At 40.4% G+C, this 21,942-nt stretch overlaps 2 protein-coding genes across 3 annotated transcripts; one reads left to right on the top strand and one right to left on the bottom strand.

The window, feature by feature from the left end:
* Nucleotides 1-5,933: 5,933 nt before the first annotated feature.
* On the top strand, nt 5,934-12,678 carry LOC124862898 (very-long-chain enoyl-CoA reductase-like). 2 transcript variants are annotated; one of them, XR_007037022.1, is made up of 12 exons: nt 5,934-6,747; nt 7,143-7,194; nt 7,307-7,351; nt 7,457-7,560; nt 9,392-9,507; nt 9,659-9,764; nt 10,812-10,884; nt 10,969-11,012; nt 11,104-11,161; nt 11,264-11,352; nt 11,719-11,951; nt 12,076-12,678. XR_007037022.1 is itself a non-coding variant. In XM_047357095.1 (11 exons), the coding sequence occupies exons 1-11, from the start codon at nt 6,580-6,582 to the stop codon at nt 11,890-11,892; spliced, it is 1,029 nt and encodes a 342-aa protein (XP_047213051.1). In that variant the 5' UTR covers nt 5,934-6,579; the 3' UTR covers nt 11,893-12,678. The 2 variants fall into 2 exon arrangements, 1 of the variants encoding a protein (XP_047213051.1); XM_047357095.1 differs by having other exon boundaries at nt 11,719-12,678.
* An 808-nt stretch (nt 12,679-13,486) lies between these two features.
* LOC124862893 (sterile alpha motif domain-containing protein 1-like) lies at nt 13,487-21,942 on the bottom strand. Its single transcript, XM_047357088.1, has 7 exons — nt 21,420-21,942; nt 18,779-19,133; nt 18,252-18,388; nt 18,095-18,155; nt 17,155-17,230; nt 14,807-14,921; nt 13,487-14,669 (listed from the first exon to the last, which is right to left on the bottom strand). Exons 1-7 carry the CDS (start codon nt 21,780-21,782, stop codon nt 14,523-14,525), a joined length of 1,254 nt encoding a protein of 417 aa, XP_047213044.1. The 5' UTR covers nt 21,783-21,942; the 3' UTR covers nt 13,487-14,522.

The raw sequence follows: 21,942 nt of genomic DNA, 5'->3' as shown, positions 1-21,942 counted from the left end.
TGTGTTACAGTGTTTGGGTACCTTCTTCTCCATAGCGATCGTAAATGTCTCTTTTCTTGATGTCACTGAGGACATCATAAGCTTCGGCGACCTCCTTGAATTTGTCTTCAGCTCCGGATGACTTGTTTTTGTCCGGATGGAAGCGCAGAGCCTGCTTTCTGTACGCCTTTTTGACCTCGTCGTCGGAAGCACCTCTGGCTATTCCCAGCACATTGTAATAATCTTTACCCATCACAATGACCGGTCAGGTCCGTTTTCCCGACCTCTGTTATGAAAGCACGGTCAGCGCGGACGTCCAGGTTGGGATGTTGTGCGGCTCAACTTGCATTGCCCACGCCGCAGCTGGTGTCACCTCCGCGGACAAAAACTGCCAAGGCGGTCTGAGGAAAACTTTCTGCTATGAGCGCAAAAGTCGTGGAAAAAGGTTCTGTTTGTTTAGTTAGTTTTTTTTAAATAAAAGAGTAAGGAACAAAGTGTACTTAGTGATGAGTTGCCGCTATGCGGAGAGAAGCCGGGGCACAGAAACTTCTGGAAGAAGCTGACGAATGTAGGTCGAGAGGATTCCCTCCATACAACTTCCGGTTTCACCTGACCTACTTAAAGGTGCGTCATTGAACTTCGGTGTTTCTAAACCGAACCGAACAACCAGACGAACTCCCATCAATTAAACTAGTATTTTATACATTGAAACATAGTGATGAAACCATATCTTGTTTTGTCTTTATTATAAATTCAGAAAATACTTGCTGTGTCCACTGAAGAGGAAGGGTTCCGCTTTTATGCCCTTCAAAATAAATCAACCCGGTTTGCATAACTAAAAATATTCTTTATTGTTGCTCAGTGGGGAAAGTCATGTTATAATTACACGGGCCTTTTTTCTGTTGTAGCTCCTAAACTGTGGAACCAGCTCCCCCTTCTTATCTGTCTTGTTGTTTCCAAGTCTCTTCCGGCGCTATGTTGCTGGCGCCGGCCGGAATAGTATTACCGTAACTCCATGCAAGTTCGCTCAATCTGAAAAATTACAGCGCTGACAGAGAGCTGAGAATCACTGCTTCCTGTCAATATATAACCTTGGGTGTATATTACGGTGATGTGAACACTACCGCGAAAACAGCAGCTTTGAAAAAAGACGAGAGAAAGACGTATGGAGTAAGCTAGCATTAGATAGCGTTATATAGTAGGGTTTCTGAGTGTTTCTGGTTGGGTCTACATTTTGTAAGACACACGTATAATGTATGGAAGACCGGAAAGGACTATAAAACGGCTGCTACGGTTCATAGAGGAGAGTGATGTGGAGGATTCCTCTTCTGAACTGAAGTATGTTGTTTTTAGCAGAAATTGTTTGTAAGATTTAGAACAAATTTTGTGTTTAGCTCAATTTTGTCGTTATAATTATTTGCCAGAGAGTGTTTATGTAACATAATGTGAGACATATCTATTATTTGTACATATTACAATGATAGAAATCATTGTGTTTGCTGCTACTGTAAAAATGAAAGATTTTCATTTGTTATCCATTTTACTTTCAGCACTTACCCCACTAATGAAGAGTCCTCCAGTGACAGGTACTGACATTGTGCGTTGTATATAATTATTTATTTCTCATTATGTGTAAAATGAGGAAAAATGAAGCACTTTTAATTGAAAAAAAAAAAACCTTTTCAGTTTGGAGAAATTCAAGCTACACTGCAAATGATTTTGAGTGTGGGACTTGACAAGTTTTCCAATTTTCTTCCATCAGTGTTCTCTCTTCTGATGAGCAGCCATCCTGCAGTGGTCCCAGCCATGGTGACTACATCTCGCCACAAGGCAGAGGGAGATGCAGGGTGATGCTCTCGTCCCATCCCACCAGTCACCCACCACTAACCTGACCCCACAAGCAGTGGAAATCCAGCTTCCCAGCATTCGACCAAGGGACGGCGTATTTGCAAACTTTGCAAAAGGTGCACCAGCTGGATGTGCAAACTTTGTAATGCACCACTGTGTCTGCATATAGTTCCATATTGAACTACCAGCTGTGTAGATAGTAGCAATAGTACAAAGTTCTGTTGTTATAAATAAAGTATTGTTATATTATTGTTTTTATTTTGACTTATGAATGTTAAAAATGCACTTTTTTCTCAGTGTGTGTATATAGTTATCTTTTGCACTGTTTTTTGCTCACATGTAAAGGTTCATATTTCAAGTTTCAAATCAAAAGTTCATGTGCAATATTAATATATGGCTTGAGAATGTTCATAACACATTTTATATACCTTTGTAATGTTATTTGGCCTAATGTATATTGTTATGTTTTGCACAGCGTTTTGCACACCCAGAGTCCTAGACTCAAAAAATGACTTGTGATTGTTCAGAACATGTGTAGGCTCACATTTCAAATGTCAAATCAAAACTTCATTAACAATCAGAAAATTTATTCTATTTAAAGCCTTAAAAAACATTCGATTTTGCATTTTTCTTCTTTTAAAGAGCTGACAATGCCTTATAATATGCAATTGTCATTAACCAGGTGTTGGAAAGTCAAGTTCAAGTACCCCTGGCAGGAGGGGCCAAAGTTCTTAGACTTGGGGCATTCCCTGGCCATTTTACAGCCATAATAGAAAAATATGTCAAAATTGACATTTTAGCCTTGGTTCTTAAAGGGTTAAAACGCACTTCTATTCACTGGCTTTAAAAATAGGGGTGACTTTCAGTTTTATTTTGTAATATATATATATATATATTTATTTATTTTTTTACTTTGAACTATTGCTGTACTTTGTTGTTTTGGTGTGCAGCACTTTGGCAAACGTCAGTTGTTTTTATATGTGCTATATAAATTCATTTTATTTTATTTGATTTATATACATTTATTCCCCAAATGCAAGAGTTGTAACTTCCAATACTTCTTCTTCAAAAAACATCCAAGAAACCTTCACTAAAATAACCTTTAACGATATAACTCAAATTATATCCTAAAGGTTAGATTTGCAGTGCACTGAAAAACATATTTTTCTCTACATATTTCTTTGGTTTTATCTTTGGTGTAACATTTAAATGTTTCAGATCCTCAAATATATTATCGGACAAAGATAGCTCGAGTAAATATAAAATATAACATATTCAATTCAAAACAAACGTGTCCCTATGTGAAAAAATAATTGCCCCCTTGTTAAATCATTAATTGACTGATTAACCAAGTTTTTTGAAAGCAGAGTTAATTTTTACAAGCAGCACCAAGGTCCGTTTACTGCCAAATCTTTAGAATCAAGAAATCACTTAAACAGAACCTATCTCACAATATAAAGGCTTAAAGATCTCAAAAAGCAACATAGCATCCTACGATCTAAAGACATTTAAGAACAAATGCCATCCACATCTATGAGTGAAAGGTTACTAAATAATTTTCAACCCATTGGCACTGAGAACCATCCTCTACAAGTTGAGAAAACAAGGAACAGTGATAAACCTTTCCAGGAGGGGCCGGCGTACCAAAAAAGCTTCAAGAGCAATCAAGGAGTCATCCAGGAGGTCACAAAAAAGGCCATAACATCTAAAGCATCACCTCAGTTCAGGCTGACAGAATGGCCTTTCTCACATCTGCCAAAAACTCTTGATGACCCGAAGACTTTTGGGAAAAGTGGTGATAATGCTAAAGTGGGATTTTTGGAAGGTGTATGTCTTGTTAAATCTAGCATCAAGCTAACAAAACCTTTCAGAACAAAGAACCTCATATCTACAGTCAAACATGGTGGTGATGGTGTGATGATCTGGGACTGCTTTACTTCTTTGAAATTTGAAAAACATCCTGTAATGGAAAACCAACAAATCCTGAAGGAGTGTCAGGCCATCAGTTTGTGGCCTAAAGCTCAAGCGCACATAGGTTATGCAGCAGGACAATGATCCAGAGAACACCAGCAAGTCTACCGCTAAATGCCTCAAAAACAGTGACCAAGTGAAGGTGTTGGAGTGGCCTAGTCAAATAACACAGGGAAGGTGCATTATGACCTAAAACAGGCTATGCATGCTCAGAAATACTCCAATGTATCTGAATAAAACAATTCTGTTTCTTCCGCAACAATGTTAAAGGTCCATTGTCAGTTTCCTAAAACATTTGCTACTACCAAGGCTGGCACAAGCAGTCGTTGTGTTTACTGTTTCTTTTTCACAAAGGATCAGGTTGATTTTGATAGTTTTGTCCCTTAATTAATGAAGTTAACATCTGAAAAATAAGTTTTTAATGTACTCAGGTTATCGCTGATATTAAAATTTCTTTAGTGATTTGAAACATCTAAGTGTGACAAAAACAGAAAAACAAAAGACCTCACAGTAGTAGAAAAAAGGAAACTCAATTGCTTTCAATTCAACATTTATTTGAACTCTAACACTGAAATGTATTTTTAAATGTATGAAAACACAGATTACCCACTGTTATGATTTATAAAACAAAGGTGAACCCAAATGGAAGAAGGTGAAGCTAAATGTAAAAAAAAAGAAGAGTCTACAACCTTGCTGCTTTCATAGAATTCAAGAGGGAAAGTATTTGCCAGTGCTGCCAACCAAATGCATTTGTTAGATTGAATATAAGGAAGCATGACCACCTTGAACAGGAGTGTTGGCAGCTTGGTGGTCTGGATCATCCAACTGGGGTGAGCGTTAACACAATGCCAAGAACAAAATACATCACCAATGACCTTACTGAAGCAATTGTCGCTGCCCATCAATCTGGGAAGGGTTGTCAGGCCCTTTCCAAACAATCTGAGGGACATCATTCCACAGTGATTATGCAAAACATTTAAGACAGTTGTTGGTGTTCCCTGGAATGAATGTCCCAGCAGTTTCACCCCATGATCAAACTATGCAATGCTCAGGGAAACTGCAATAAAGCCAACACTTCTAACAGACCTCAATTAGTGTAATAAATTAATGTTTCAGTAAAACTAGATAGAGCCTTACAACAGATTCAACAACCCTGACATCAAACAACTTCACATTGTTGTGTCACCACAACTACTGCCCCTTGAAGTCCCTCAGTGAGTGTACCCATAATATCAGGGGGTGGATGGGCCATTTTATTTAGCTTAATGCAGAAATACCAATATGCATTGTTTTTGGTTCCTTGTTTCTTGCTCAGTACCCAACTGCACTCAGCTGTGCTGTAGTGCATGCCAGAAACGTAGAACCACATAAAGTCTAAAAAAGCATCAGCTTACTAATGTCTTTAAAAAAAACATTGCCGGATTTCAGATTCCTGTCTAACGAGGACTCTGACAACTGCTTTTATTTTGCTTTAACTTGTAGTAGACACTCAGGGTTACTTTTATTTTGAAAACAACCTAAGGCTCTTTTTTGCCTGAACACTGAAAGCAAAAACGATTTTTAAAAAGTAACATAGTCGCGAATTTTTGCAAAAAAAAAAAAGTCCTATATCTGGTGCTCTGCATTTTCAACTTTCTATTAGCAATTCTAAAAAAAATGCTTGAGACACACAATATTACATATGATAATGAATATTATTGGGATACCAACCAAAAAATAATTACACAATAATTATAAAATGTAGCTTGCATCAAGTAGGTTTAGCTTTATTGTGATTGCTGCAAGAAGAGTGCTCTCATTATGTTCTTTGTTTTTATGCTACTTTTGAGATCAATGCACTAAAATGAATCACCTTAATCTGACATTTAGATTTATCATTCCTTTATGCGTTTCCTCATCATTAAGCGTGACACAGGAACGTCTTTAATCAGAGACTCAAAGTGAACCCGTGGTACAACTGTTTACTGCCTGGTTGAACGACTCGAACCTGTTATAAATAGAGCACAGAATAGATAAGCAGCTGGCTATGTGAGCTGATGCCCTGACCCTGTGTGATGAAAGGTATCTCGGATCTCCTCCCAATCAGCATTTTCTCCACTCTCCTCCCACCACAAAGCTTTCAGAGATGATTTAACACAGAGGTCCTGAGATGAACATGTTGTCTTTGAAAAAGAAGAGAATACCAGCTCAGCGGGTGGTCTCAGGGTGGGGGGTTACACACCAAGTGTTGGCATGTGGACATTTTTATTTTTTTTACCTGATGGATTAGCCTTTTAGTAGAGACTGTGATTGTGCAACCGAGTGTGCAGGAAAACAGACAGATTACGTGTTTTACAGCTCTGATGAGCTTCATGAGGTTACCAAGCTTTTGCTGAGCGAATCAGGCGACTTATATTTAGCCTCGCAAATGGTGAACTATGGATCATGTCTTGGTGTTCTCCAGTTTCGTCTTCAGTGCATTTTGTTGATTGTAAGAAGGGCTGCAGATGTCCATGAGGCTGCTTCATGGTCTCAGACCACCTCTCCTTTGACTTAAACTCCTTTTCCTTTCTACTGAACTCCATTCGCACACTCGTATACCCCTCCATCTCTGGATAAGACTTTTTTCGCCCAATCGTCTGTCTTCTCAGCTTTGAGATATCTTTAGTTTGTATCCAAAGGTTTTTCGAGCCAAACTGTACCTGTAGCTCAGTAGGTGTCTGCTGGTAGATTCTACTCATACCAACTTGGACACCACAGATTACTTCACCAGACTTTTGAAGTTTTTAATCAAACAGCGTCATGGATATTCTAGCCTTGGAGGCAAAGAGCCAAAATGGAGCAGAAGCTGAAAAGAAGTCTACACCAAAGCCAAAGCCAAAAGCGCCCAAGAAGGCTAAAAGGATAGTTTACTTTGAGGTGGAGATCTTGGTCTTGAAGACTAAGGAGAAGCTGCTGTTGTTGGACAAGGTGAGTGTCATGTTTTGTGCTGTAGATAAGGATAGTGGTAATCTTTTTTAAGTTAAATTTTTGAATAGAAATGACAAAGTTTGAGCACATGTGTCATTTTACAAATAAATCCCCAATAATCCACTCATTACCTGACCGTGTCATTATCAGTTACATGTCTATTGAGCGAGCATTGCATTCAAGAGGTGAGAATTCCCGTTTTATCCCTGAAGAAGGATTTGTTCCAGCTACATGCCAGTGCAGCATGTCATGGAGATAGATGGACATGATAAGATGCTGCATAAACATGCAGTGGTGTACTGAAAATAAACTCCCACATAAATAAATATGCTGTAAATGCATGGTGAGGCAGCAATATTATATGAACATGCTTTATCTCCACAATTTGGTTCTAGGTGGAGCCAACTGCCACCGTTTTGGATATTAAAGCCTTGTTTCACAAATCATGTAAGTTTATTATTCAGACAATCTTGGTTATAGAAATTGTGGTTTTGGACAAATAAATCTATTTAATATTTAGAAGGTCAAGAGTGAAGCTCCCGCTGTATCTTTTTCTCAGATCCAAAGTGGCAACCAGCCAGGCAGTCTCTGCGTTTGGATCCAAGTACATCTGCATGCATCTCATCTTCTCTCATTTATTCAGACCCACTGGTTGAATAATTTTAACATAGTATAATAAGACATTGTCTGATTGTCATGTTTTTTTTAGAGGGCAAGAGTCTCAGGGATGAGGAAGTTCTCCAAACACTACCTGTGGGAACTACAGCCAGCTTTTATTTCAGTGACCTGGGACCCCAGCTCACATGGGGAACAGTGAGTCCACACAGTAACACTAAATGTTTTTGCCCATTTAGTAGGAAAATGTTCAATTTAGCCGCCCTATGTTAAGCCATGTGGTTAAAAATTTTAACTTTCGACTGAAAGATTTCTTCTTCACTTAATTTGATTGATTATTACTTTGCTTTTCCATTTTTCAAGATCTTCATATCTGATACTCAATTAATAATAAATAAAAAATATTTAAAAAATAATAATTTATAGCTTTTTTCAAGTTGATGTCTACCTGTTAAGCTCTCACACATATCTAAAGGTCTAACCCCTAAATAGACAGATTTTCACCTAATTTTCTGAAGCGTCTAAACCGCTTCTGTAGTCCTCTAACATTCATGTGTTTTAAATATAATCCAACACCCTCAGTGCCTCCTGAACATAAATATCAGTCTGCAGTGACAGATAGGGGTGATTTGCTGTCGTTCACTCCACCCCCACCTCCTGCACTGTGTGTCCTCTCCAGCAGGACATATAATCCCATGGCCCCATTTCTGCCGAAGGTGTTTATCCCTATGACCTCTCACTTGTCTTTTACTGTGCCTCATTATTCACCCTCATCCACACCGCCCATCCATCCAGCATCCTCACTAATGCGAACACAACCTCCCGGCACCTTCATAGGTGACAGTGTGGGTGGAGAACCATGACGTGTCCCAGCAGAGACCACCAGGAGCTACAGGTCAGGCAACCTGAGCCGAGGGTTTCCTGGAGGTGCTGACTCAGGAATCTGTTTCACTGTCAGTTGAGATGCTCCACTTGATCATACAAGTGTTACAAGTTGTGTGGTTTGCTCTGTAGATGTATAATTTTGCATTAAATGTCATGGCTCAGAGAAAGTAGGGCAACTGTTCTTGCACTGAGGTGCCAAGGTAAAACGAGCTGTTGGAGAAGCCAGGGCCTTTACTGGTGTCAGTTACATGTTAGATCTTCTTTTAGCAGATATTTTACACTGCCAACGTTCCCTTCAGATATCCAGTATTACAATTTTACTGGAAGATAGGTTTTATACAGTGCCATGCAGGCTTTCTGTAGGAGTTTGGGGACAGAGATGTCTATGAAATGAGGTTGAATTTTGTATGAACCATTGTGTTGATTCTGTCTGAGGTTTTGGATCCTTTTCCTTTAAAAATATCCTAAAATGACTTATTTTCATTTTAGTTTCAGAGTTCACAGTATTTTGTATTTACAAGTGCTGCTATTTCAAAATGCTTGATTTGATTTCAAAAAGTCTTGATTTGATTTAGTTGACTCAACAAGACTCCCAGTGCTTTTGGAAGAGAAACAGGCCCACAGCATCACAGATTCTCTACCATTTTTACCGGGGCAAAAAGGTGCTATTTCACATATTCATCCCTTTTTTGCTCGAAACCCAATGGACTGTGTATGATTGAATCTCCATCTTACTCTCATCTGACTTAAAAATTGGTCCAGTTGAAGTCCTTGTAGCATTTAGCAAACAGCAACTTAGGTTTTTGATGATAGGACAGATTTTTTTTTTCTGTTATTCCTAACTAAAATTGTAAATCCACGAATTTAAAAACAAGCATTTCCTAGCAGGGGCTTTTTTCGCCTCTGAACAAATGTGCTAAAATTTAGGGTTTGTTTTTTTCAAATTTGTTTTTGTTAGATTATGCTCTTGCAAAAACATATGATTTATTTTGTCAGTATCTACACATTTTTTTCATTAGCACCGTGTGATAACGTGGCTGTAATTTATTGTCTTTTATGCTTTTTGTCTAACCCTTTGCACATTTTAACATCCATTTCTACAAGAAGCAGAAAATAAAGTGTATCTCCTATTTTCTGATTTCAGGTGTTTTTAGCAGAATGTGTTGGGCCGCTGATTCTTTATTTAATGTTCTACTTCCGCCTTCCCTTCATTTACTCTCCAAAATATGACTTCACCACCAGCAAGCACTGGGTTGTACAGTAAGTTTCTTGTCTTATAGGTTCTTAAACACGGCACAAACATGACAAGCACTGACTCAGGTGCCAGTGTAATAGACCGGATCATTGAAATGTGAAAATCATGACTAAATATGCATCAGTGCATTATGTGTGTCTGTGCGTTCTGTTGCAGCTTGGCCTGCATGTGTCACTCCTTTCACTACATCAAGAGGATTTTGGAGACGCTGTTTGTTCATCGTATCTCCCATGGGACCATGCCTCTCAGAAACATATTTAAGGTGACTTCACGGCTGTTTTTTGCTCTGCCCTGCTTGAAGCTTGATTGTTTTTACTTGTTTTTTGTCCTGCTTTCCCACAACCAGAGTTACGTTTTAAATTTGATCATTTCTGTAAGACTTGATATTACTTCTGACTGCATCCTTAAGTCTGGTGTTTCAGACCATTTTTTTGCCTTTTTTTAGTATCAATGTGGGGATCAAGCAGTTACCCAGTCAGAAATGTGTGACTGTTCTGAAACAGCCACTGAGTAAACCAGCTCTATGATAAAAACATTTTAAAAACACGTTTTATTCAGATTATTAAATTTTTATCTCTGTGTTTAGTATTAAAAGACACTGTTCTTCACTGGCTGTCTTCTGGTCTTACCTTTAGAAATGTTTCAGATTCTTCTGGTAATTTTGAATCTAATAAATTAAGTATTGCTTATGCAGTTCCTCAAGGATCAATTAACTGGTCCTCCATTTTGCTCCCACTTGGCTCGACAGTTCAGTATGTTTTCCTCATAATACACAGTTATACATGCCTGTTTCTGCTTACAACATTAACCTTTTGAATAACCTTACCAGTTTTCTGATCTCAAATGCTGGTCATCCTGTAACTTCCCACAGCTGAATTAAGACAAAACAGAGATTCTTCGTTTAGGTTCTTATAACCTGAAACATCTTATTTACCCTCTGTTAAGTCCGCTGCTGGACGGATCCTGTGAGCATATCAAAAAGCTATGCGTGACTTTAGATTGTGATCTCAGTTTTTAGAAGCACATGCAGCACATATCACTGACCTTTATGGCATTCAGGTAAAGGACTTCGCCTCATACCTGGAATCAACTCAGCTTATGGTTCTTTCACTCATTATAATCCTGCTCTCTGGAACACTTATTACTGTGTCTTGCTTTAAAAGCAACCATCCATTTTCCCTAATTTTAGCTAGACTTGTGTATTTTATTTGAATATATTTAATTTCTGTTTTATTCTTGGGTTTATGACCTGCATTTGATGTCTTTGTTTTTAATGTGCTCTATAAATAACGTTGAATTTCTCTTCCAGAACTGTGGCTATTACTGGTGCACTGCAGCCTGGATGGCATATTACATCAACCATCCTCTCTACACTCCGCCCTGTAAGAGCTGATTACTGCAATACTCACTTTTCCACATTAAGTAGAGTTGATATCTTTGGTCATTTCTCTTTAAAACATTTCCAGATTACGGGCTGCAGCAGGTGAACACCGGGCTTTACATTTTCTTGGTAGGTTTAACATTTTATATCTTACAAATCTGAAACCAACTGAACTGAAGCTTTATTTTATTCTCATCGTTGGATTCTTTTATTCCAAAAGTTCTGCCAAGTAGGAAATTTTTCAATCCACATTGCACTGCGTAATCTAAAATCATCAGGTGAGTATTTTGTTTCAAGGCAAATATTTGTGAATACCCCCTTTTCTATTCTATTACTTTTGTTTTTTTCAAATTAATTAAAGGCTTTACTTATTATTTCAGGCTCAAAAGTCAAGAAAATACCTTACCCAACAAAAAATCCCTTCACGTGGATATTTTGGCTAGTCTCCTGTCCAAACTACACATATGAGGTAAGGATCTGCATGTATCTATAGTTTTACATTGTTTCTTTAAAAAATATGCATAGTACATATATTTCTAATTAGTATCTAAATTATAGGGGAAAGCTTCAAAATGTAGTTGAATTTAAAGATGTGGTAAACCATTTTAAGAACAATTTGCTGCTCACCAAATACTTTTTTATTAAGATTTAAAATCTGGTAATTTGCACCATTTTAATAATAAAAGGAATAATGCAAAATAATGTACTTTATGTACAATGTGCTTTAAAAATGTGCAAACGAGCTAATCTGCGCTTTTGGTGCCACCTACTGGTAAAGTGCATATCATGCGCTGTAAGTAATGGTCCTTTTTGTGGTTGAACGTCATGCCCACAGCTGGGCTCCTGGATTGGCTTCACGGTGATGACACAATGTGTGCCTGTGGCGTTCTTCACCCTTGTGGCCTTCGTCCAGATGGCTGTGTGGGCTAAAGGCAAACATCGCAGCTACTTAAAGGAATTCAGAGATTATCCCACCCTCCGTTCATCCATACTGCCCTTCATCCTGTAGCAGAGTCTGGAAAGGAGAACAGTCATTCCTGCTCACATCCATGTGTGCTGAGGCTACAGGTGCATCTCCGTAAAATACAATACCATCAAAGTGCTCATGTATTTCAGTAATTCAACTTAAATATTGAAACTCATGTAATATTTCATTTCATGCTGTGCTGACTTTGGACTGTTTGAAAAACAGCGGACCAACACCAGCAGATGACAAATCATCACCAACTGTAGAAACTGCAAAGTTGACCTCAAGCAGCTTGGATTCTGTACATCTCCACTCTTCCTCTAAACTCTGGGACCCTTGATTTCCAAATAAAATGCAAAAGTTACTTTAATCTAAATAGAGGACTTTGGACGACTGAGCTACTGACCAGTCCTTTTTCTCCTTAACCCAAGTAAGACGCTTCTGACATTTCTTCTGGTTCAGCAGTGGCCCATGTCTCATATACGTCTGTGTGTGGCGGTTCTGGCAGCTTTGACTCCAGCTGCAGCCCACACCTTGTAAATCTCCCCCATACTCTTAAATGGCCCAGAGTTTGGCCTCTCAAAGCTGTTGCTAATACTGTTTCTTGGGCACCTTTTGCCACCACACTTTTTCCTTCCACCCAACTTTCTAATCATATGCGTGGATACAGCACTCTGTGAACAGTCAGCTACTTTTGCAATTATCTTGCAAGGCTCACCATCATTGTGCCAACAAATCGCCATATTCTAATTTTCTGAGGAAGTGAATTTTGGATTTTCAAACAAAAAAATTGCCAAAATTATCAAAATTACCACTTGAAATCTCTCTCTCTATATATATATATATATACCAGTCAAAGGTTTGGACAGACCTTTGTTTCTTTATTTGTATTACTTCCTGCTTTGTAGGTACCTACTGAAGAGATCAAAACTTTCACCTTAGATTGTTCAAAATAACCCCCCCTTTGCTTTGATTAACGGTTTGTACACTCTTGCACACCCTTCTTTCAATGAGCTTCATAAGGTAGTCACCTGAACTGGTTTTCCAACAGTCTTGAAGGAGTTCCCAGAGGTAGGAACGAAAACAAAACAAAAAAACACTAAATGAGAAGGGTTTACCCAAACTTTTAAATAACTATTTGATGATATTCTAATTTATTGAGATGCACTTATAAATGTATTTTAAACATTTTTGTCTGACTGTTGGACTGCCACAGGCAAATAACAACAGTAACTTGCTATAGTCTTACTATAATGTGCGTAATTTAGTGAAATGTGTCATTTTGTATTTTGCTACTTAAGTTTTAAGATATCCAATAAATCTTGCTCCCAAGATATATCTATATATACATTAGTCTAATCAGACACTTACTTCTAAGGTGGGAAATGAAGCGGCTTATTTGGTTTAACCCAGGACAGCCTGGAGCTGTTAACGCTGCTGTCATATGACTAATGGTGTTAAGCAGATATCATCCTGATGTGAGCATTACAAGATTGTTGGAAGAAACATGATAAGAAATATACTTCTCAGCGAAAGGTTTGTTTACAAAGTGCATTATATTTTCCCCATTGGTGCAATGGAATTCTGCTTTTTTTTCTGAGAGATTTTAAGTCAATAAAAATCCAAAAACAACTAATTGAGAGAGATGAGCTTTATTTTCCAACTCTGGAAGAATTGTTCATATTACAGATAAAAAGGGGAGAGGGTACACTTGAGATGAAGACTACATTATATGGAATGTAACACAGTTCAACTGGCAATCAAAACACAACGCCAGAACAGAGCAATTGTAAACAATCAACATAAAATATTGCATTTAATAAAGTTATCCGTAAACAGTCACTTTGCAGCTGTGTTGAATTTCAAACTACATTTCTAGCAAGGGTAGCATTCCTTCCAACAATATTACTTTATTTTTCTTATATGTAAGAACACATTTGATTGGGCTGCATATTTTCTGGGAATTGTTTCCCAAATGAAACTGTATTGTTGGACCACAATCATTTATAAGTAAGACTGCACAGATGGATAGAAAAACACATGAAGGGTTATATCTCAGTGTAGCAAAGACACCGAGGCCATAATCCACAGGAGCAGCTACCGGTGGGATGATAGGTCAGGAACGTGACTACATTTTGACGCAGATACATCGACTTTGACGCTTAAATCTCATCATATAGCAAAAAAGGAAGCACACTCGATGCGCTTAATTTTCTTTGTGATCTTCAGTTTTAAATCTTACAGAGAGTTGACGGGACGACACCCAACCAGTGGCTACAATGCCCCACTAATCAGTCGTGTCCATAGTGGTCCACTTGCAGGGCTCAGTTCTGTTTACTGACTTCACTACCCAAAGTTTCAGAAAGGTCAGCACTGCTCCACTTGAACAGATTTTGCCTGCAGCTGTCTTTTGTCTCTGCAAAGGGACCACAGGGGTCAAATAAAAACCATTTGAAAAATCAAAGACCACAATGAGAGGTAGGATGACTGTCTATCAGTTTCTGGTCGATCTCACAGTGAAGGCGATCTCCACTGCAGCCTTTCCCACTGCAGCCATTCCCACTCCACGCACCCTCTAAGTATATGTATATATATGAAGGTGGGTGGAAGGATCCAGATGGTAGAGGGGCTGCATGCATGTTTGAATTCGTACAGCATTGCCGATCATCTCTTCAGATATCTTCACATTCCAGGAAGTGGGTCCTTTGCAGCACTTTAACGTGACGCTCGTAGATTTTGAGGGCAGGACCAAGTCGGATAGACAAGCCCGTCAGGACATCACTGCGCTGCATCAGGAGAAGAGACTTCCCATCAATTTCCTGTTGAGGAGAGAAAATTATTTACTGTAGCAGTAGATGAGAAGCTCAGTGCATTGAAATAGTCTTCCTCAATTGTACCAGATGATGGGAAGTTAATTTGGCTTTCGAATGTCTAAAGAGCACTGAACTCAGCTAACCTGTGTTCGAAAAGCCACAGCCTGCTCTGGAAATCCTGCTGCTGAAAAGTAACTGGCCACATCTGCCACAGTCCACTGCAACAAGTTATGGTTCATCTTCTCCATCTTCACTGAGCTGGAGAGAGATGGTACACAAAGAGTTAGAACCAAAGTTTCAAACAAATCTCTCTTCATGAGGTAACGCGTCACTTTGAGCTGCAATTTCAAGGTTCTTTTTTTGTTTGTGCAGATGACTAAGATAATTATTTAAAGTTATGAAAAAAAAAACCTGAAAGTCTGAAGAATCTGTCAAAACCCAGAGTTGCAGGTGGAGTGAAAACAATGGGTCTTTAGGGGCTTAATTCTCATTAACACAAAGTTTCTATGTAGGGTGATGTCAGTGGGAGTAACCTGGGGTTCAATGTCTTGTCAAAAGACACATTAACACATGAAGGGGGCTGTGTGGAAAACTGTGTCCCCATTACTGGGAAACTAGCTTTACAGCATGAGGCACAGCCACTCATGACACCTGCAAAGCTGAATAAGCTTGAATATGTCCTCGTGTTCTCAGGTGGTAACTAAAATACCAAAACGGTGATGGCTAAAGCTTTAAACTCAAAGCCTTGTATGTCAGATAAAGCAAAACGTAAGATTATGGTTACTTTTCCCATTTTTCTAATACAGAGCTTAACAGAAGTATTCATACTTCTTCAACTTTTTAACATTTTGCCACAATAGAAGTACAAGCTATTGTATCATGTTTTGTCAGGAATTCATGTAAAAGAGCAACACAAATTAGTACATAACTGGGATATATGCAAGGAAAATGATACATGGTTTTCCATTTTTTCACTAATTAAAAACTGTAAAAACTGTGGCATGCATTTGTATTCAGTATCCTTTTCTTCTTATATCCCCAAACAAACTCCCGTGCTACTTATTGCCCCAGAATGTGTGCCGTAATATGTTTATACATACTGCTCTGTGAAGGCCTCAAAGGTTTATTAGAGAACATACAGCATCATGAAAACCAAGGAACACAGCACATGCATTAGGGATAGAGCTGTAAAGAACTTCCCAGCAGGGTTGGGTAACAAAGCAAAATCCAAAGATTTGGAGATCTCCTGGAGCTCTGTTCAATCCAACTGAAAATAGCAGCAAAGAGGCCCATGGTAACTCAGGAGGATCTGCAAAGATCCACAGCTCAGGTGGGAGAATCTGTTTACATGACAACTAATATTTGTGCACTCAACAAATGGGGCCTTTACAGTAGAGTGGCAGGAAGAAAACCACTGTTGAAAATAGACCTCGTATGACGTCTGGTTTGCACCACAAGCCATGTAGAGATGATACAGAAACATGTGGAAGAACAGGCACCTGTCAGATGAGACCAGACTTCAACTTTTTGGCACACATGCAAAATGTTAAGTGTGATGGAAAACTAACACCGCGCATTTGTCTAAACACACCATCCTATGGTGGTGGCAGCATCATGCTGTGGGTTGTATGTCTTTACCAAAAACTGGTCAAAGTGTATGGGAAGAGGAAAGGACGTAAATACAGGGCAAATCTATGGGAAAACCTGTTAAGAGGCTGAAAAACACTAGATACTGAAGTGGAGATTCACCTTCCTGCAGGAGAACAACCTTACAGCCAAAACAGCTATGGCACTATTGAGATCAAAGCATATTCTTGTTGCTAGAATGGCCTTATCAAAGTCTTCACCTAAATCCCATAGAGTATCTGTGGTTAGATTTGACGATCCCACACACTTTCCAACTAATCTGAACCTATTTTATGAACAACAGGCAAAATGTTCAGTCTCTAGATGTGCAAAGCTGGTAGAGACACACCCTAGAAGACTTGCAGCTATAATTGCAGTGAAAAGAAGTTTAACAAAGCGCTGACTCATAGGGCTGAATAACAATACATGTCAAACTTTATGACTTTTTTTTTGTGAAGAACTGTGGTTAAACATGAACCATTTCATTCCACTTAACAACTATGCAATACTTGGTGTTGGTGTGTTACAAAAACTCTTTAATGTTTTTGGTAGTAACAAATGTGGAAAAGCCCCAAGGAAAATGAATACCTTTCCAAGGCACCGTATAATTAAAACCCACTCTCCATGTTTGAGCAACTTATTTTTGGAAATGTGGGTTTAATCTTTTAAATGCCAGAAGAGGAAATAGTGCAACACAAAGGCCTTTCCATATTCTGCTATTATTTTCCCTACTTATCCAAGCGTGGAAAATACTAAAAGTGAATTCCATACTTTTCCAGACAATTAGAGGCTGTATAGGAAGCCAGCTTATACTGAGACACTGAATAATGTATCTAAAGATTTAGATTAACAGCAAAGTACTCACACTTCATCACCCGCACTGCCATTAAGGAGACCGCCTTCAGCTGCTGTGAAGGGTGTATTGATCTTCTTAAATGTACCTGTGAATAAAAGCAAGCTTCATTATTCTAAGAAATAATAACTGCTTTGTCATTTTTTATGCATATATTTGCCTGTTTAGTCACCTGAATACAAAGCATTTTGATAAGATATGAATATTTCCCAGGAGTCAGAAACTTTACAATATGTAAACATAGTTATTTGTGTGATGAAATATTTTTCTTGTATCCAGTTTTCTGCACAGAGGATTCTGCTGTCATGGTGTGATTTGTTTAGTCCTATTAGAGATGGTTCACGGTTCAGTACAGAGAGTGCTCGGTGAATGATGCAGCCTCTAACTAGACTTGTCTGCATTCAAACAAAACTAGCATGCTGTTTGGCATGCATGAAACACATGACAGGGACATAAGAACCTGTCAGAGGGATGTTCCTCCTGGGTAGAGAGCACCCAGGGCCACCAGAAGTATAGTACTCAGAGGTATGGTGTCTGGCGTGGCAAAACGGATTGGGTGTTTTGTATTTCTACTATGTCCTTCTTGCACAAATGTTCCAAACAACCCTAGTGAAAAGACTCACTGGCTTTGAATGATAAACAGACAACATTTCTTTACCAAAAAAATCTAAATAGCTATGCACTTGGCAGTACAGAAATGGTAGAGAAGGGAAAAATAACTTTGTCTAAATAGAAACCATCTGGACAAGCTCAAACAATCTTGAGAGCAAGCCTTCGGGCAAACAATAGCCAAATGACAACCAGAGACGGCTATTTCATGCAGACTATTATAAGTTAAATAAAAAAATTTGACCATATTTATTATGAAATCACTTTCCAAGTTAGAGAGCAGTTTAGGGATCATCCTCTTCTGTTGAAAACACATGCAGCAAAAGATGAAACTACTACTCACAGTTCTCAGGTGGCAAAGACACCTTGAGTAATCTTCCATCAGAGACATTCCTGACTTCATCCTGTTGGTTGAAATAAAAATTAATTCATCACGAATCTGTCAATTGACAACCCATAGTGATTCAAGAAGCTGCAGGCATGCAGATGCTGTTAGTTACCGGTCGTGCTATAGAGTCTGGTACCAACTGGTCAGGCGAGAGGCTGCTGTCCTCCACCCTGCTTTCAGCTTCTTTCTTTCCGATGGTTGAAGCGCAGGGGCTTGTTGCTCCAGAGTGGTCTACTGGCTTCGATTCCACTGCAAACACAGGGTCAGCCAATTAGAAAACAACTGTTCACAATACAATCTATACTGACCAGCTCAGACTACAGTCCTGCTCAAATGTAGTCTAACAAGGACCACATTTACCCCGATTACCTGTAACATAAAGCAATCCTACCATAAGAGCACATTAAATGAAATCAGGACAATATCACAAATGCATCCCTTTCTCCTGCAGCTTTGCATCTGCCTTTACTCCATTTCTGCTGTAAATATCCAACAATTAATCATCTAGCTGCTTGAAAGCTCCCATCGCAGCTTTGAATCCACTGCAAAGCTTAGCATAAGCTAACACATAAAACAATATTAGAGTGCCCAATAATGCCGGCAGCACACATTATCCTGCGTCTCTAGCAATATGGATACCTTTGTCCCTCTGCATTCCTGGGTGCTGGCTCTCCACTGGGCTGATAGCTGAATCATAAGCCAATTCATTGTGTGTAAGGGCCCTGGGGCTGGAGGGGGGCAAGGAGTTGGGCTTCTCGCCCGCCTTCTGGGAAGCGGCACAGTCCCGAACAGAGCCAGAGCTGCAGTTGGGGCCTGAGCTAGGCCGAGAGCCAGAAGGGGAGCAGGGTACAGAGACAGCCTGTACAGGGGCACACTGCACAGTGGCATCTTCACATGCGGGGCTGGGAGATGGTCTGTCCTGCCCATCCCGGCTCTCCTCTGCCCCCTCCTCATCAGGGTTGCTGTCTGTGTCCATAGCCATTGCGGTGTCACCCTGCAACACACAATCAGGGGCACACAGTATAAGATTTCCCAATTCCATGTATTTAGAAACCTCAATTGTTAAATTAGTTATAGAATTATTCACACTAAACATGCAAACATGTTTGAAACCTAACCACTTCTTAAAACATGCAAGGTTACAAGACAGTTAAGTGGGCCTGGCTGCAGGCTGAAGGTGTCACATAAGCTCATACTGATGTTGGAATCTGGCAGGCTGTGAGGAAAAAATGCCTCTGAATGCTTCCATAGTGCTGTGTTCAACTGCGTCCTGCCGTTAGAAACAAGTTAAACGCGATTACATCGCTGTCTGGTGGAATATAACTAGTTTTTAACCATCTGGGCTCATCACTTGTACTCGGGCAAGGGGAGGTGTTCTCGACGGCGACCTGGGAGGAAATAAACTACCTTGTTGTGCGACTGCGTGTCCTATACCCAGCAGTCGTGCACAAGAGCGCATTAAAGTCCGCCCCGCTCCTGTAGGAAAGAGCCGCTTCTGTGGAATTCACCCACAGGACCGCATTTTGCACAACTTTCACTCAGAAGCACTGACAAAAGCGTCATGTTTTCGGGATCTAAACCGAGATCTTTTACACAAATCAGGCAGTTCGCTCGGTGCCCCCCCCCCCCCTTCCGTGTTTTAGAGGCCTCGTTTTTCGGTAAAATTAATAACACAGAGGAGCACGAAAAAGGCCGACAGGAGGCGTTTTATTCTCTACTATTTCCTTCAGTGCGCATGGAGTTGGGAGCCGCGGCAAAGATCTCGGTATTGTGTCTGAGGGCTTTTTTTGCAGCCGCGGCTTAAAACATCAATCAACACGATAGAAATAAACGCGAGTTTTTCGACCAAACTCTCCGATCAGCGTAAGCAGACAGCTCGATCGGAGCCTACTTTGACTTTGCATCGGGTCAACAGTTTACTGTAAAAACGAGTCAGCGCGAAGCAAATGAATCAGTTATCGGACACCTTGGCACCTACACCCCCCAAGCCCGCATAACAAGATTGTCAAACAGCAGCTTTCTGGTCGGAGTGACCAGACGCATTCGCTTTTGAAGCGACACACGTCTTTCAGAAAACAAAGTCAATTTTGATCTTGGCTTAACCCAAATCGGATGGGCGCATCCGCCATCTAGCGTCAGGAGAGCAGCGTGGAGTCGCTTTTAGTTCACAGCCGCCGGTTCCTGTGCGTCACTCTACTTTGACTTTCTCTGATTACTCCAAAAAATAATAATACCGCAAATAGTTGTTAGAAAATTTAAAAAGAAAAGCGCATGTGCTGCACAGGACGGAAGGGGCCACAACGACAGTCAACGCACGTCTTGGACGTGACCGCGTTTGGGAGGGTGTCCGACATTGGATCTAGGGGTTCGACTGGATTTAAAATCCACCCGAATTACAAACTAATGATTTATCGTAGCTTTTTTTTCTTTGAACCACTTTGTTGCATATAGTTGCGGATGTAATCGTTTTATAAACAGACGACCAGACAAATATCATCGAAAATGGGCTTCGTGCAATGACATCGTCTGTAGCTAGTGTCTGAACTCGTTTCCAGACAGAATAAAAATCAACGACCAAATGTCCCGTCGTCCCCGATCAGGCTCCTTCATTCGCGGTGTTCGCCACTTTTTCCCCCACCTTTACCCACTCCCATATGATAAGCCCCAGACAATAAAAACAAGCATTTCCCGCAGAAATATTTTTAAAATAAAAGCGTAATTAAAGAGAGCCCGTTGAAATGCTATTATTTTGAAGGCTATATCACTCTACTTCCGGTCTAACTGTCCTGCTTCTCCCCCTTTCGCTCAACGCCGAGTTTGTGGCTTGAAAAGCGCTTTTCTTCCCCCCCCCCCACCGCCTGCTGTAAATGGAGGCTGGGGTTGTTGCGGGCGGACCGAACCGGAGAACTTTATGATTGTTATGCGTTTTTAAAACGTCTGCGCAGTTGTTTAAACGTGCTCTAACAACCGGCGCATCGTGAAATGTGGCACGCTCGCACAAGCTACACGCGCACCTTTTCTTCTCCACCTCGGCAGCGCTCGAGCGAGCTCCAACCGCCGCTCCCCGTCTGCGGCACTTTTTGGGTGCACTTGCAAATCACTCCCCTCACCACTCCCCTTCTACAAACAAAAAGAGGAGCTTTTTTCCACCATTTTTTCCATCCCCCAACTGCACAATGTGAGCTTTAACTTCCACCTGTACGTTTAGTGTGATGTGACATGACAATGACATGGAAACACGTTAACCGTAGCTTCCTCCTGCATCGGGTCTCTGCATTACCTCCAAATCCTCCTCGTCCTGGTCCACGGCACCGAAAGCGCTATCCCCGTTGCTCAGGTCGGAATGACTGGCTTCTTCCATCGCGCTCCGTCTCGCAGCCGTGGCTAACGAAACGTCGTCTTTCTTTCTGCTCCGCCGCTGAACCTTGGCGGCGTTCCGGTAGGAGATGGACCCCTTGTAGTTAACTTTGAGCACGGTTTGCTCTTGGATCAGTTTCTCCAGTTCCGCGCAGGTTCGTTCGGGCTCGGACCCGTGTCGCCTCCGGACCATTCGGCAAATCCTCTCCAAGTCTGGCCGGGCTTTTCGAGACCGCAGCGAGTCGATAGTATCCAAAATCCATTCGCGGTACTTGGATTCGGACATCTTTTTTCCTGGCTTTTTTTTTTCTCTTCTACCTAAGTGCGTCAAGCTTGAACGTTACACACGGTGATTTTCGTGAGCCGCGGTCCGAGCCCCACTGAGAAGCGGAAACCTCGCTCTACGCCTCCTGCGTTTGCGCTTAAGGTGGACTGACGGAGTTGGA

The sequence above is a fragment of the Girardinichthys multiradiatus genome, chromosome X, assembly GCF_021462225.1.
Source record: "Girardinichthys multiradiatus isolate DD_20200921_A chromosome X, DD_fGirMul_XY1, whole genome shotgun sequence".
Classification (NCBI taxonomy): Eukaryota; Metazoa; Chordata; class Actinopteri; order Cyprinodontiformes; family Goodeidae; genus Girardinichthys; species Girardinichthys multiradiatus.
This window is presented reverse-complemented; position numbering and strand designations above follow the sequence as displayed.